Raw genomic sequence first — 17,553 nt, forward strand, 5'->3', positions numbered from 1 at the left:
GCTCGCTAGCCAACACAGCTCTGTGTTGAGGGGTGACTTATTTCAAGTGATAATAACAATGTGGTTCTATAATTAAACCTGCCAGGCACCTTTCCTCACGGCCCACTGATAAGCGTCTTGTCTCTGAGTTGGCCTGTTCTGGTTTTGGCTGATCTACTTACAAAGTCAAGTGTAGATGCCAGTGTTCTCTTTTAGAAATTAGTACGTTAACTTCACCCTCCACCACATTCTTTTCCTTTTTTTTATTTTTGTTTTTTAATCTTCTTAGCATCTAGGTGAGAAAAAGATACAATTTTTGTACAGCTATGGTGGTAATTCACACTAGGAGGTTTTTTTAAGAACAGTCTCTGTTTTATAACTGCACTTCCCCAGAGGTACCAATTGTTATATTGCAGTCTTCCAGCAAGAATTATGTGAGTGTCTGTGCTTTGTAATTAGGCACATAAGCATTTTTTTTCACATCTAGGAATGGTATCAAACTAAAAATGCCTGGAAAAGTTAACTTAAAAAATGCAGAGATTAAACTATGGTATTATACAGAGAAGCAAGTCTAAGATTCCACATCTCTAACCTGTGTGATACAGCTTTGCTCACTCAGAATTTGTAAAAAAATAAATTTGTATCCCATCTGCTGCTAGAGTATCTCGCTGTTTTGCTACATCTGACCTGGTTTAACAACAGAGTAGCAGCGCATGGGAGCCTCATTGGAAAAGGAACCCTTTCCTACAAATATAAGGGAACGATGGGCCTGTTCAGAAGGGGCCAACCATACTGTCTGAAATCAGAGTCTCTCAAACAGTATAGGAAAATCAGCCTGAGGTGGTAAATGGCAGTTCTGCGGTCTGGCCAGCAGCACTTCTGTAAGCACGCAGACATGGGAAGAGTTGGAAGCCTGCCTGCAATGCACTGCCTGGCACTGCAATGAGTTGATCTGTCAACCTGTAATGAAGATTGTACTGTCTCTTGTCCCTGACTTCATCCTGTCATGCGCCAACTACCCCTGTAAGGTACAGGGTTCCTTCGAGTGTAGAGTCAGTGCAAGTAGTACAGTGCATACTACTAGGATGAGGCAGATCTCAGGGAATGCCTCACCCCTGTGCAGCACGACAGAGGAACTCTAGCCTCAAATGGTTTTTACTCCTCTTTAAATTGGACTTCTGGCTCAGTGAGGAAGTCCCCAAACTGAAGGGTGTCTGTCCCATGAAGATGGGAGCTATAGGTATGCCAGCAGTGGGCATTAGCTGGGACTACAAAGAGCCTTTTTAATGAAACATGTAAGGGCATGGGAATCTCTGATCTGCGGGGGTAGTTATGGTCATGATCTTGTTTGAAGGAAACCTTCGTCCTCATGTCGGAGAGAGGCAGTTATATTTCTCTCCCCAGGAGAGCTCCTCAGGAGGCACATCTGCTCGTGTGAGTGCCTGGCACAAAGCTGTGAGTTTCTACATCACTTTCTGATGAAACTACTTGTTTCCTCAGTTACTGCTAATGGCAGTATCGGAGTAAGTTAAATACAGGAATGACAAGGTTTCTAGTTGCTCTGACTTCCGAACTGCTGCTGGTCTCACGTTGAGGTGTTACATTGATTGTGTTCTCTTCAGGCTCTGTGCTCATTTTTGAGAAAAGCAGTACAAGTAACATTTAAAAATGTGCTTTAAAGTAAAAATATTACTGTGTGTCCATCACTATTGTGAGTACATGTTAACACTTCCTGCTCTTATCTTTTCCCAGCCTATTGACTTCGAGACCAACAGGATGTTTGTACTTACTGTAGCCGCGGAAAATCAAGTGCCTTTGGCTAAGGGGATTCAGCATCCTCCTCAGTCAACAGCAACTGTGTCCATTACAGTCATTGATGTGAATGAGAGCCCATATTTTGTTCCAAACCCTAAGCTTGTACGTCAAGAAGAAGGGCTACTTGCTGGCAGCATATTGACAACTTTCACTGCTCAGGACCCAGATCGTTACATGCAGCAAACCTCTCTAAGGTCTATATAAACATTTTGCAGTTATTTAACTATTGGAATGCCATATCTGTGTTACAGAGTGGGTGGGGAGCAAAGAGACTGCATATGAAATGACCACATTTACCATAGCACACAACTATACCAATACTTCCTGTAGCTTTTGTGCAGCGTTCTCTAAAGGGATTTTTGGCTGTGACCAAGAAAGTGACCTGACCAGCTTTCATAGATCTGTAAACTGGGTCATCTTCTAATGCTAAGTCCCACTTCATCAAGGTAGACTGAAGTTATGCACCTGTGCTAAAGTATACGTGGCATCCCAACAAATTCGGTCAAAGCAGACACATTGCTTGGGTGAACCAAGATGATTTGCGATTTAAATTAACCAGTAATTTTGATATTGCAGCAAAACCATGTCAGATTGTTGACCACATCTTAAGGATTTTCTTCTCATTTTTTACGCAGCAATGCAAAGTGCTGCCACTGTGCATCTGTGAACTTTTGTACTGATGGCTGTGATCATAATTTGATCGTAATTTGCCTAATGTCTAAAACTATACTAAATGAGAAAAGTGAAGAGGATAAAACATGGAAATCTTAAAGCATGCTTTTGCATACTTCATTTAAAACATAGTTACTGACTTGCAAGACTAAGGCACAGTGACTACCCTTGCAACAGGAATCAGATTCCTGGCTTATCCAACAGCTTTTTTTAGCTCATGCAGAGGAAACTCCAGAACTTACTTTCTGTCTTCTCTTCCAAAATCCAGGTTCTTACAGTTTTATTTTCTCTTTGTTTTGGTTAGCTGCTGCTGACATTTTGCTGGTTTCTGGGCATAACCATCATAGACATGATAGCATGAGGACTTAAGGATATATGCATTTTTAATGACCTAAAGTAGCTTGCACTTGATTAATGTCAAAGGGAAAATTTATCAGATAGAAGGATGGCTTTGAAAGACACTCCTCTTTCAAATTAAGATGAGGAGCATGCAGTAAAACTAGGGCCTCTAAAAAATTTTTAAGTGATATTGGAAGTACTAGAATAATGCAAGTTAGTGCTCTAGCACTCTGTTGTTACCTCTCTCCTGCTCTCAGTGCCTTATCAGGTAAAAGTTAGTATGAACAGCTCTGTAGGTATAGAACAAGCAAGGTGGATCCTTAATGAAATATTTTAATTGAATCTGAATATGAATGTTATATAGTTTACAGTAATTGTATGATTTACTCCAGTTACATAATAACTTCCATGGCAGGGCACTTCAAGAATCTAAATGTAGGACTGTTTTTAATAAGTGTTTTCAAGATTTTTAGCAACAAGGCTTAATAAATGGAAACTTGTGAAATATTGTCTCCAAATTTCCACAGTTGTGTTCAGAATACAAGTTAAAATACTAATATTGTCTTTGTTGTCAATATTTATGTTGGCAGATAAATAACACATTTTTGTGATCAACTACACAGGTACTCAAAACTTTCAGATCCTGCAAACTGGCTGAAAATTGACCCTGTTAGTGGACAAATAACTACTACAGCTGTTTTGGACAGAGAATCAATATATGTGCAAAACAATATGTATAATGCAACGTTTCTTGCCTCTGATAATGGTATGTATCAACATTGTATTTGTTTACAAAAACCTTTCTTCTCTGTGGTTCAATGGCATTTGATTTTACTGGGGCAGAAACCAAGATATGCTTAGAATACATCCAGCTGGAATTCTGTATTAGTATCAGACTTTGTACATTTCCCAGCTACTTGGGAAATGGGCTGAAAAATAATTCTACGAGTTTGGAGAAAGGCACTGCCTTAGTTACGATAGTCAAGTTTGCAGAAAACTGAAAAAACCTGCAGAGGCATGCAATAGGCTGAGTGAATGCACAGCGTGAGTGAACTTTATGGGGAGTAACGTGTTGGGGGAGGGATATTGTATTTTTCCACATTCTGGCTACATCAGTGTAGAGAGAAAAGTGTCTTTTCGTTGTCAGTTTAATAATGAAGATCTCTGCTCAGAAATGAGTCCTTTGATTTCGGCTGGAGTGCTGTACTGCTTATTGCTGATACCGGAAAGATGGGCAGGTGTAGTTACGAACATCCTCGCATTAGGGTAGAAAACTGAAACATTGAGGCTATTTACCACAGAGAGAAGACAAATGGTAAAATTTTGTGAACTGATACAGTATAACAAATCTAGAACAACTATTCCTATCCTTTTGGCTCTATTCTGGAGAACAAAATTAAATGGAACTGGAAGATTATGAGAGGGAGTGGAATGAGAACCATTGCTGATTATACTGGGAAATTCAGTGCCACATGCTCATGTAAATGTGTGACTTTAGCAAGGTTTACGGAGGCATCACACATTCAGTATGGATAGCAAGAATGTCTAGAAGTAGTATGCTGAAAATCAATATTAGAAAGAATTTAAATGGCACGCTTGTGGTAAAGGGTGATCATAAGTCTTCAGAGTTACAAAATGATTTCTCCAGAGGATAAACTACCCAAATTTTGCACCTTTCTCTCTGAAGCATTTGATGTGGACTGTCTCCAGACAGGAACTAGCTTGTCTGGTCAGTAAAGTAGTTGAGCCCCTTATCTGTGGATCTGCAGTTATTTGATGAGTTTTGCTGGCTACGGCAGTTTTTCTGAGGACAGACTACATAAGAATTTGTGTGTTAGCAAGAGCAGTGACAGTGTTAGATTGGCTCGGCAAAGGCAGAATCCCAAAACTGAGGTGAACACATGTACATGGTAATTGAAAAGTGTTGGTATAGCTTCATTTAAGTAACTTCCTAATCGGAAACAGGCTCAATACTTTTTTTTTTTTTTTTTTAAGGAATCCCGCCAATGAGTGGAACTGGCACACTTCAGATATACCTGCTGGACATCAATGATAATGCCCCCCAAGTGAATCCGAAAGAAGCCACGACTTGTGAAACACTGCAGCCTAACGCTATTAACATCACTGCTGTAGACCCTGACATAGATCCAAATGCAGGCCCATTTGCCTTTGAGCTGCCTGACATGCCTGCTAGTATTAAGAGGAATTGGACCATTGTTCGAATTAGTGGTAATTAACATTATAGAAATCTTAATCATTTTAAAGAAACTGTTGCATGTGCTTTTGTGTACTTTACTTTGGTGTTATTTTGCAATGTACATGAATTTGGTTAATGTGAATAGGAAAACACCTTAGAGTAAGTTCCCCAAAGAACAAGAAATTTTAAGAAAAGATGTTCACAGTAATAAAGCGGTTTGTTATCCTGAGTGTCATGTAGTGGGTTGAACAACCAGTTAACGCAGAGCTCAGAAATGAGCCATTTTTGCCAATGCTATTTTAAACCCATATGAGCGGTACATTACTTTTTAACAAGTGCCTTGTTTTCACACACAGGCGATCACGCCCAGCTCTCTTTAAGGATCAGGTTCCTGGAGGCTGGTATCTACGATGTGCCCATAGTAATTACAGATTCTGGAAATCCACATGCATCTAGCACTTCCGTGCTGAAAGTGAAAGTTTGCCAATGTGACATAAACGGAGACTGCACTGATGTTGACCGGATCGTTGGTGCAGGGCTGGGCACTGGTGCCATCATTGCAATTCTGCTTTGTATCATCATCTTGCTCAGTGAGTAGATAGATCTCTCAATCCTAACTCTTTTATTCTTGTTAAGTACCATCTTAGGTTTTAGTCCCGTGTACTTTGTCAAAGGCGGGGGCACAGTTAAAGACTCAAGTGCAAGAATTGTTGCTGCTTAGTTTAATGTCTTGGACAAGTATGAAACCTTTCTGATGGTAGAGGATTAGGAGTCTGTGAGACAGATCATAACTAGCACTTGCACGGCAGTCAAGCCCCACAGTGGGTTTGTGGAAGAGTTTTTCCATCTATGCCCACGGGCACTTGTTAGGTTACATCTGAGTGACTGGGTTGAAGATGTGGTTAGCCCCCAGACATCTAGTCTCTCTTGTGCTGCTGGTACTGTGTGATTTGACGCCACCCACAGCAGGTAACAGTGCCTTTAAGGAGCACTCCAGTGTTACTACTGTAGTGCTTCAGGTTAATGTAAGTAGGCTATTTGATGATTTTGGAAAGTAATAGATCACAGCCCTTCATATAAGGCCCGACAAGCAGGCAGCCATGCAAGAACAGAGATGTGTGTGTTTGTTTAAGTACTACATAAAGCTGTGCTAGTATTTCATTTTTGTGTCAAGTGCATTCAGTAAGGGAAATGACTAAACATCATGACTAAGTGTCTGTCCAGTGTAGTAAATTAGATGCTAGCTCCTACACATTATGGTTAACTGATTTCTGATTGTGGTGGAACACAAGGAAGGGATTAACCTGTTCAGAGTATACTGTGCACCAGTGCAGAACATAGAAAATGATGGAAAGGAGTAATTTAAAAAAATAATAAATAAAATAAAGTATTTGAGTCTGGCTAAGCCCATGGCTCTACACAAGCACAGTACAATTACTTTCCTGACATAAGATACTCTTAAAATTTTACGTATTGAATTAACAGAGCCTTATTGAAACTATCAAATCCTTTAAGATATTCTTCATATGTTGACATTCTAGATACACTGGAATTTCTTTCCTTGAAGGTGGTTGTAATTGGAAACACGCCTATTACATTAGAAATTAATTTACATATATTCTGTTTTATTTCTCATTCAGTTTTCTTTAACAGCTTTAGTTTGTAAACAAACAGTATAACATGAAATTGTTGAGATTAAAGATTAAAAATATATAGCTCTAAATACCACTGCGTTTTCCTCAACCTTGGTTCGGGTCCTGTTGCTTCTAAACATAAATTTAAACTTAGACAACAGTATGGTCTGTTCTCATGGACTGTTGAGATATATGCCAAAATGCCCTAAACTTGGTGATGTTCAAACATCAGAACTACCTAAACTATATAAATTGCTATATATTCTTGAGACATAGCAGAAAAAAAAAAAAAAATAATATAATCTTTTAGAATTCTTGCCACTACTGGACAGATTTCCTTCTGATTCCAGTGGTTTATGAAGCTTGGTCTGTCTTACTTCTTTTCACAACAAGTTTATTTTGCAGATGTGGAATGGATTTGTGGCTTATGACCTTGAATATGTGATTGATTTCCAAATCAAATTGCCTATAGTAGCCTGAGTTTAAATATCTCTTGCTTTTGCTGCCTTCCATAAATTTTTTTATTTAAAAAAAAAAGAACCAAAAGCTTATCCAGAACAGTCAAAGAAAACTTGTTGAGCTTTTTTCTTTTTTCCTTTTTTGCAATCCTGGTGTTAAATTTGTACAATTTTCCATGGCTGTACTTCAGAATCAAGATGTGGTTTTGTGTCTTCCCTTTTTGCCATGTAGTTTTAGTTTTAATGTTCGTGGTGTGGATGAAACGCCGTGATAAAGAGCGTCAGGCAAAGCAGCTCTTGATTGATCCAGAAGATGATGTGAGGGACAACATTCTGAAATATGATGAAGAAGGTGGTGGAGAAGAAGATCAGGTGAGGAATGATTAATGTTTTTTATATAGAGATTTGTACTTCACTCTGCACTTTATCTATTTTGTTTCCATTGACACATTATGATAGGTAGCTAATTTTTGTATTAAATACTGAAGGCAATAAGTAATGTTCTAAAAACCTGAAATACAACATTATTTTCTTGGGGTGTTTTGCAGTTCCAGAGATACCAATTGCTTGCCTTTTGGATGAGATGTATAACAAGTATCTTGTCCACTTCAATCACAGCGTTCTGACCACGTTCCAACTAAGGCTGTTATATGTAAATGAAAATTAACATCCACTCTCACTGCAGTCTGTACACATTCTTCACTCCTTGTCTGAGATCCTGTTGTACAGAATCACCAATGCAGAGTGCCTAAATAGTCTGTTCCAAATATGACCCTTTTTTTAGTGGTGGGTGAATGCCTTTCTAGATGTACAGTAATGCTGGCTATTGACAGATTGGCTGCTACTGGGATTTCAGCTTGGAAAGTATTTATGTTTCAAGTAGCTGTCAGGACACATCTGTGTTTATTCAAATACCTTTCCAGGCAGGTGCCATATGCATTTACTCTCACGTCACCTCTGGTTGAACCACTGCTGATATGTCAGAGGACTAGGAGTGATGTGTATATGCTAAGAATAGCTTCTTGCTCCTCTCTCTCTGTCCAAGTTAGTGAATTTCCAAGCAGCGTGATTTACTTCAGAGGAAGTTTATTAAGTGCTTTACGAACATGACAAACAGTAGATTTTATGCACATTATTAGTGGTAGAAGTAAGTGTAATAATTACAAAGGGAACAGTGCATATAATAGAGCCTAAGAAATTTTCCAGTAAAAAGCCTTGAAAAATTAAGTGTAATTCTTCCACATATCCCCAGTCACATTTATCCGGTGCTCGAGTTATCTGAAAAGTGTCTCCCTTCACTGGTACAGACATTTATAGCTTCCCTCTGCTCATTTGTTTGTTTATCTGAAATTTGTGTTCCCCTTAGTAATTTCCATGCTTCCTGCATTTCCCCAAGTACTGTTCCTACTTCCTGGCTTTTCTGCATAACTTCCTTTTTAAGCAATTTGCAAAGGAAACTTCAGTTTATGCAGTTTTGGAAAATTGCTTATGTCACTAAATAAATTGAAGACCACCCTTTGAGTCTGTACGTATTACAGCTGTTTGTACATAGTGTACAAGAATTGCATCTAGTTTGTGCAGCTGTTATTGCGCAGAAGAGTTACAGGCTTAAAAAAAACTCAAGAAAACTCAGTCCTGTGAGAACTAATTTTCCAGTTCACATATCCGCAGCTCTTGTTCACCCACAATTCTCTGGAGGATCTGTTCAGCAATTTTCATGTGATTTTGGTTTTGTCCACACGACCCTCAGAACAGAGTCAGTAAGACTCTTGGAGTATGTACTGTTCATTGGGAAATCGTAGGTGATGCTACAGTAGTTGGGAGAGGTTGTGCCGCAGATCACAAACTTTAAGCATCGTTGTAACAGCATACAATGAGAGTAAAATACCTAATAGTTTAGAAATGGTGCTGAAGTCTTTCCTCTGTCCATCTGGTACTGTGCTCCTCTCCAGTGAAAGTGCTGTCTTTGTGAGAGGTATAGCCAGGGTAGTGCGGCAGGAGGTAACATTGTGTGAATGCCATAGAGATTAGCAGGATGTAAACCACCCATAAATGCAGCCTTTCACCAGCAGTGAATGAGCGCAGTGCACGCAATGAAAGGAAAAACTGTCAATGGGTGGAGTAGCAGTAAAGTGGTAAGAAATGTGAAATTAGGATCATTTCCTCTCACAGTGAGCAGAGGAAGCACCTAGATACAGAGAGGTTTAAGGGTTTTATAGAAAATTGAATGATTTTTAGCCACAAAAACCCTGCTTCCTTTCTAAAGACAAATTTTAAGGCCACTGTTGCAAATTAATTATCTTAGCTGCTAGCCACATAGTTCAGGTGCACTACTCCCTTCCCTGATCCGTTGAGCAGTAGACCGTAGTGTCTGAGGGTCTAAAAGGTCTTTATACACTCCAAACGTAACAAACATTGCAGGAAAATGAAGATAAAAGCTCCTAAGAAGTTTAGGAAGCTTTGATAACTAACCACTTCTGTAGGAAGAGTTTTGGGCCACTGTGTAGGCAAAAAGGGGGTAGGTTCTCCCAGACCTCCAAAGTTAGGAATTTGTTCTGTCCAGAGTGGCTAAATAGAGCACAGACTTTTCACGTAGGCACTTTAGATTTTCTGTCTGCAATGGATGATGGAAATAAGTTCTGTCTTGCTTTTCAGGGAGACTGTTTTGCTTTATTTTGCTTTGATGTTTTCTAAAATCTAATTTCTGCCTGTGCTTAACTAGATGATGATAGTTCCTAGGTTCATTTGTTCTTGGTTCCCTCCTTGCCCCCCCTCACCTCCTGTGCCCAGAGGAAAGAGGGAGGATTATATTTGGCTGGGTTTTATTTGGTTTTGCACGCATTTTATGTGAGATTTAAGAATGTGGAATGCTAAGCTTTTGAAATGTCCCAACAAGTTCCCTACAAGTAGTAATCTCATTTTCGCAAACTGTGGCTTAGCAAAATACTGTACAAGCAAAGCTGTGTGCAGAACGTTGTGGGCAGAAGGCACTGGCCATAAAGATCTTTGCATTTTTGTCAAAGTTAAAGTAAGCGTTAAAGTGTCAAAGTGTTCTAAAAAAACATGAGACTGCCATCAAAAATCTATTTTCAGAATGAGGCCTCATAGGGCAAAACTGCCACTGTTCTATTAAAATCAAGAAAAATTATTTCATGTCAACTTTGCATCCACAAGTCATCAGCAAATGACAGAGGAAAATGCTCTAGGTCAATATTAACTTTTCCTGGCGCACTCTCCCCAAAACTACCAGGATTGATTGAACAAGCAGCTTTGGTAGAAGGCAGTGCACAAGGTGACTCAAACACAGAACCATCCAACTCAGGGTGCATCTCATGCAGCAAAATAGAAGAGAATGCTTACAGTTTCATGTGAATCTCAGTGAAAACAATATTTTAAAAGCTTTAGATATTTCATCATCTGTACCTTTTAGAATTACTTACTTCCATTTATAGCAAGCAAATTACTTAGGCCTTTTTAAAATCACCTGCTTTCGTAGATGAATACTTGAAGATTTACCCTGTGTGGCCTCATATTTTTCTTCTTTATCCCAGATATTTAGGTGACTTGAAGATGCAGTTGGTAGAGCTTGAAGATAAGTGATAGAACTTAGGACTCTCTATATCCTGAGCCAAACTGCTTTTAGCCTTGTGGTTTTGCTGTTGGAGTAATGTATTTATTTAAAAGGCTTTATTTATTTATTTGGAAACTATGCAGTTGGGTTTCTTAGCTGTCATGGCAGACCCAGAAACTCCTAAAGCATGTTTGGCACGTTCCTTTCAAACTCTTTGTCCATGCTATCAGAGTAATGTCTCCTGCAACAAATGATGAGTTCCAAATTCCATCTAGTTCCTCTGAGTCATAGCAACTGTCAACAACAAGGTGGAATTCCTGCTTGGGTTTTTTTTTCTCCTCCTGTGCTAACATTTCCAAGGAATTATGTGAAGTCTGTCATAAAAGAGCATTTTATTCCATTGTAAAGGTCTCCTGTTAATCCCATCTGAGGCCATCTTGGCCCGCTTTGTTCCCTCTGACAGATTGAATGATTGTAAAATAAATTGAGGTTCTTGAATGATTCATAGTCTTCCGCTAGCCTGGCATGATGTACACAGGGTTGTGTGATCTCCACAGCAGTTGAGAAAACTGTTTTTAATTCCCTAAGCCAGAAAAGCTCTTGAGCTGTGGGGCATAACTGAAGTCAGCCTGCTCCCCACTGAAGAGCTTTGTCAACACTGCAAATGTTCGGGACTTTCTTCACCTGAACTTCCATTTCTCAGAAATGTGGGCTGAAAACCTGGCTCTGAAAGCTGTACAGCACTCCTGTCGTTCTAGGCAGAAATGTTTTTTCCTGGCATCAGGAAAGATCACTGTACTAGCAGAAGTTGGGGACGAGGGAGGAAGGAGAGGAGGCAGAGGTATTCCACATAGAAAGTCTTCTCAGGGTTTTGTTTAATATTTTCTGGTTTGAACAATTTGTCTAGCCGACTTACAGGAGGTTGGCCATGAGAGGCTTTGAGTCAGCATCATGCCACCACAGAAGTCCGTGGGACTAGTCTGATTACTGGTTTGGGGAGGGGGAAAGTGTTGTGGGATTACTTGTTTTGGTTTTTTGTTCTTTGTTTTTTTTTTTTAATTCCATCTGAATGTTTAACCCAGCAATTGGGGGGGGGGGGTAACACAACAGTTTGCTATATTCTGAAATAGATGTGCCTATTTTAGATACAAATTATGAAGCTGGTAGTGACCGTCTTGGTTATTAATGGACTGCATGATCTAGAGCTTGTAGTTGTGTAGCGAATGGGAGGTGTGAGATACAAATGACGAATATTCTCCCCTGACGTGATGTGCTCTCAACTGGTAAGACTATTGTCAGTTCTAAATACCAAAACCTCATGTTGGCTGAGTGTTAAAGCACTTAGCACATGTCTGCAGCATGGTTCACGCACAAAGCAGATCACAACCCATAAGCATCACTAATTCGTTTTCATCACATATCTCAGGCTATTCGTGTAATTTACATCAAGGCAGTGGGTGCTCAACTGGGATACGTGCAGCATATGTCAGCCTCATAATTGTGATACATTTTTTCCATTTAATTGCTTTTGTATACATCTCATTGCACAAGATGATCCTCTCATGTCCTTTGAGCGCATTTCTGTAGTGTTTTCTGAATTTTAGTGGTACCTTCTCATGCAGGTGGTCCAGTTGAAGCAAGTTGCCGAAACAGCTGTGGGTGGTAGGCTTTGAAAGTGTTGCAGATCAGCTGTTTTGAACCTGTATTTCAATTTGCCCTCAGTTCTCTTCAGCACAAGAGTTTCTAATGCAATGATTTTACTATTATTCAAAGTATTATCCTTTGTAAGGATTCCACTTGTTCCTTCCTCCATCACCTTTTTTTACAAGCGTATTCAGACATTAGTCAATCTCTTGCTTTTCGTCATGTTTATTACATGTTTATATAGAGAAAGAAAATAGTAGCATTTACTTTAAAGGTGATAATAGCATTAAAAATAAAACCATAATGGTTTATTTTTATGTGTATGGGATCTAAGATTCTGAACAGAAATTGCTTCTTTATAGGAAGGGTAGCTTTGTTCCAGCATTTGTATGTCATTGATAAAAATGAATTGAGTAATCCTTTGGATTTTTTGTTTGTATTTTCTTACTGTCGTAACTTTCCATATACCTGCATTTTAAGATTACATTGGTCTTGTGTGCTAGGTCGTGTCATAACCTCTGTTGTAAATACGACAATGATCCTTGCCTACTGGATGAGCTTTATACATCCATTTGATTATATTTTCACCACCCTATCTGAGTGTTATTCAGATCATTTACTCTCACTTTCTAACCTTTATTTTGCGTTACATTAAGATTGGAACATACTTTATGTTTAGAAATTTTAATGATAATGAAATAACTGTTGCTAAGATATCCCTAGGAATACACAATATTATAATTGGAAGGTAGTTATTTTGGGGATTGTGTTTGCTTACTAAGACATTAACTTCATTTTTTTGAATGACTCATGCAGTGCTCCTGTGGAGGGAATTACTGTCATTCCTTGGTGAATCTTTATCTCATCATACGAAAAGTAATGTTTCCATAATTCCATTACAAAATTGTTTTGTGTTTTGTTTTATCCTATCTAGAACCTACGCCTGTTACTGTGTTTTATCTGCAACTGGAGTTTAACTTTCACCTTTTTGTTATTAAAAAAAGATAAGTTAGCTTCTTGGTTATGTTAAAAATGATTACCTTGTAATACTCCAGATGCATCTATAATAGAAACAAATGGGAAAAGCAATATGGCAGAAAGTAATCGAAAAGTGAGTGGCAAATAAAGAGCAACTGTTAGTGCAGGCATTTTAACTAGCCTCCCACCTGCAGCCTACATCTACTCAGTCCTCTGTGCTTTGCTTTTTTTGGAGTCCCATTATTTCAGCAGATGTACGATTTAGGGTAGGTTGGAGTGTTTTGCAGAACTCAGGCAATATTTTATGTGCAAAATTCTCATAGTTTTTTAGGGTGTTTGGTGGGTTTGGGGGTAGAATGGTAAGATGTAGCAGGATTGATTTTTCACTTCCTTTGTTTTTAAAAAACCTTGGCAGATGGGAACATTCAACTGCGTAAAATATTTTTTCCCTTGCTTCTGCATCCCATTTCTCTATTGGAGTAGACAGGAATTGTCTTTGGAACACAAAGGCAAAGCAGAACATGTGTTTTATCCATAGGTATTTCAAGTTATAGTTTGCTCTATTCTCTTAAGCAAACATGAAAATTGGGTTTATTCTTAAGGCATCACCCTGCAAAAGGGGTGGGTGAAATGCAATCTTAATCCTATGTTGCTTTACATGCACTTAGGCCACTGCAGCTGATTTTGTAGAGTGATTGACACTTACAGCACTCGCCATCAAATTAAGTGATCAGGTGATAATTAAATTGGTTATTTCTTGCATGGGGATAGATGTGAACGTTCCTATTTCTTTGCAAAGGCTGCATCCTTTGAAAATGAGAAACGGGTATAGTGTTTTTGTTATATTATTCATATGTCCAGACCTGTATTCATGCCTAACCAAAGCTTTAGTTCTGTACAAGGTAAAAAACCAAGTAATCCCTAAAAGTGTATAGCACAGTCTAATGAATGGCCAGGAAATATGCTGAGAGCTCTGAGATAACAGAAAAGCCAGATTCATAAATCATTAATGAGTATGTCAGTCAGGTTGTGTGTACTAGGATGTATCGCTGTTAGTGTTAGAGAAAACTTGTTAGTAGTGGAAAGCTCAATTTAGATGTAATATATTCCAATATTTTCAGAGTTTTCCTATCTGGAAAAAAGTCAGTCCTCTCTATGCATAGCAATTTATAGTTTCAGTGAGTCGTGGTTTGATTCTGTTGTTTGCAGTTCTGCTTTATAATATTCCAGCATGCATTCATAGAAAGCAGGTCCAGTTACTGTGAAAATTTTTACTTTGTTAAATTTTTGCCAAGAACTTAAGTAAATCTTCTAAAATGCAAACACAACCAGAACAGCTAATCCAGGAGAAAAAAAAGTTAACTTTATAAAACTAGAAGCTTCTGAGAAACTCTGTTTCCTGGCCTATCCCCTAATTTTTATTATTTTTTCAGGGATTGCAGAATGTGGTAACTGTCAGTCAGAATGCAAGGTACTTTTTTATAAAAAAAAAAAGTCTCCTGCTGTAACTGATGACTGCTTTATGAGGGATTATTACTCAAGTGCTGTTAAATGAATGGCTGCCTTGCACAAGAGGAAGTTCTTTAAGGGAAGAGATTTTGAAGGCTGCATTATCTTGTTTCTCTGTAAATTGGTGATTACTGGGGAATATAAAATGGCCTTTTCTTCTGTTCTGGACATTTCTTCTATTCAAGTTGAGATATTTGGCCTGTACTTCCAACTACTGTGTTGTAGTTCTTAAGTGCTTTTTGGGGTTTTGGACCCTTCTGCCTACACATCTGGTAAGGTGGTTAATTTGTAGGGCTTGGCTAGCTGTTTTTGACATTTATCACTGTCTCGCTGGGATCTCATGTTTCAGGAATGGGAGCTACTAATGGTGTAAGTCTTTGCTTAAAGCTGTCTAGAACTGAGTCAGTAGCTAATAAGGTCAATGTTTGTAATCAGTTTGGAGGGGAGAGGGTTGGTGGGATTTTGTGGCGTGTTTTTGAGATTGCTTAATTTCACAAGATGCAGCTTTTGATAAAATGGCCTTTTAGTACATCATGACTTTAATTTCTTTCTTAAAAGCAAATCAAAACCAGAAGTTTTTCTGCTTTAGTAGCAATGTCGGGATTTTTTTTTTTCCAGCAAGAGCAAAGAGTGATGCCAGAGATGCTAACCAAAGAGACAGAAGTGCTGGTGGTTACTTAAAGAGAATTATATTGATAAAGCATTAAGGTTGTCGTCTTTTTAACCACCAGTTATCTAGAAGGTAGCTGTATTGTCTCATCCAGTGATATCAGATCCCTTTATAAATAAGGGGAAAGACAAGGGATCATTCAACTTGCTTCACTTAAATCCCTGTCATAGAATGGGAGGTTTCCGTTTCCCTGTTGACTTGGACAATCAGAGTAGTCTAAATTTCTGGTTTCTAAAGGCCTGAGATGCAAAATGGGAGCAAACTAATATGTTTTAGTGACCTTCCAATAGAGAAAAACTAATATTAGGTTCTCCCTTCCTTCAACAATCTAACCTTGTCCAGAAGTTTGAGGAGAAAAACTCAAATCCTCTGTTTGGATTTGCTTAAATCCAAACTGAAGAAAGGGAAAGAGGTATTTGTTCTAAAATTGCTGGAATTAGAGCTAAAATAGCATAAATAAATAAATAAATACCTCTGACAAAAATTGACAACCATACAAATTAGATGCTCACAACTTTTGCTCAAGTATGTTTCCAATGGAGGGCCTAATCTTGTTCCTCATGGATCCATCAGCATATTTTAATTATGAATAGGTTATATGGAAAAAGACTGGAGTAAAGACAAAACATCATTGACTTGCAGTCCTAAAATTAAGAGTAAAAATAATGACCCACAATGTTGTTCCAACCTGGCTGTCCCAACCTACCCCAGCATGTCTTCTTCTGTTTCTGATGTGCCACAGTTTTCCATTTAGCTGTCACTTCTGCAGTTAACTGTCTTGACAAACTCTGCCTGACACTAACTTTAAAGTCTGTTCAGGAGCTTTAGGTAATATATGAAAAATTTTCCCACTTTTCTAGCTGTGAATTCAGCATTGAATGAAGAGAGGGAATTTCAGCAGCTGTAAACAGCTTACACTCTGGCTCTTTAAAATATTTTTCCTTCTTTTACTTTGCAATAATTGAGTTGACTTTAGACAGAATGTCAAAACAGCTGGAGTCATTGCATGATGCGGCACTAAGCCAGTTTGGGGAGATGGTGGATGACTTGCCATACCTAACTGATGTACAGTTAGTATTGATTTTAATGATACGAGAAATTTGAGTCTGTGGTAATAAGCACAATGGATTTTCTCTTCCTGTCCAGACACTAATAGACCTGCAAAATAAATTTTCTTTGATAGAAGGCTAGATGCCAGTGCTGTAAATTACCCTAGAAAAGAAAGCCAAAGTGGGAGTCCACATAAGGACACATTCTGCACTACTGTTGCCTTGCAGATGACAACCTTTGCTGTCTTTTTGGTGTAGAGCCTGGGGATGTCTCAAACTGTATGTACACACAAGAGGATGGCGATGGCCTTAGATATGAAGATACTAGACTGACTGACTTGGTTCATATTCCATTTATATATGACCACTAATCAGAAAGATGTGTATGCGTGTGCGAGTGGGTGGAAAAAACATTTTATCTTTATAAAACTGAAATGATCAGAGAGGCTCTCCTGGTTTCAATATAATGTTATTTAACCATACTTGCTTGAATTTCTCCATAATGAAATGCTTAGTATAAAAAACCACAGTATTTTTCATTTCTCCCTGTTGGTATTTTCCACCTTTATCTTTTGGGTGGGTATGAAAAGTACTGTTGTGTTACATGTTTATAAATTCGAAAAAGTACGTTCTTCTCTGTTTAATAGGATTTTCTGATAGCATGTCTCTAAACTGTTTTGATTTATTTTACGTAATAAAAAGGGAAAGGATAAAAAGTTCTCTTCTGTTTACTTCTCTCCAATTCATACTGTTTCATGGAGATCACTTATTATTCTGTTTGGTACATGAAGAACCAAAGGATAAAAGTTACAGCTCTGCCCCAAGGAACTTGTAATCTAATTAAAGCATATGAAACTGCATTCTCAGATCTCAGTGGAGCTGTTCCACCTTTTTTGACTATATATTTGTGTGCAGTCAGCTGAGGACCTGAGTAACAAATTAGAAGGTATAGTGGATTTGCTAGTCGGTTACAATTCTCCCAACAAACTGCCTTCACTGCTGTCAACAGACCTCTCCTCCTGTCAAAAAGTCTGGGTT

General features: G+C 38.5%; 1 protein-coding gene across 1 annotated transcript in view; it reads left to right on the top strand.

The window, feature by feature from the left end:
• CDH2 (cadherin 2) overlaps positions 1–17,553 on the top strand; it is a 122,103-nt gene that overhangs the window by 94,446 nt on the left and 10,104 nt on the right. Inside the window, exons 10-14 of the mRNA XM_054817067.1 lie at positions 1,732–1,988; positions 3,429–3,571; positions 4,801–5,034; positions 5,359–5,592; positions 7,327–7,466. Coding sequence (XP_054673042.1) covers positions 1,732–1,988; positions 3,429–3,571; positions 4,801–5,034; positions 5,359–5,592; positions 7,327–7,466 — 1,008 coding nt within the window. The remainder of the gene's footprint in view (positions 1–1,731; positions 1,989–3,428; positions 3,572–4,800; positions 5,035–5,358; positions 5,593–7,326; positions 7,467–17,553) is intronic.

The sequence above is a fragment of the Grus americana genome, chromosome 2 (genome assembly GCF_028858705.1).
Source record: "Grus americana isolate bGruAme1 chromosome 2, bGruAme1.mat, whole genome shotgun sequence".
NCBI lineage: Eukaryota > Metazoa > Chordata > Aves > Gruiformes > Gruidae > Grus > Grus americana.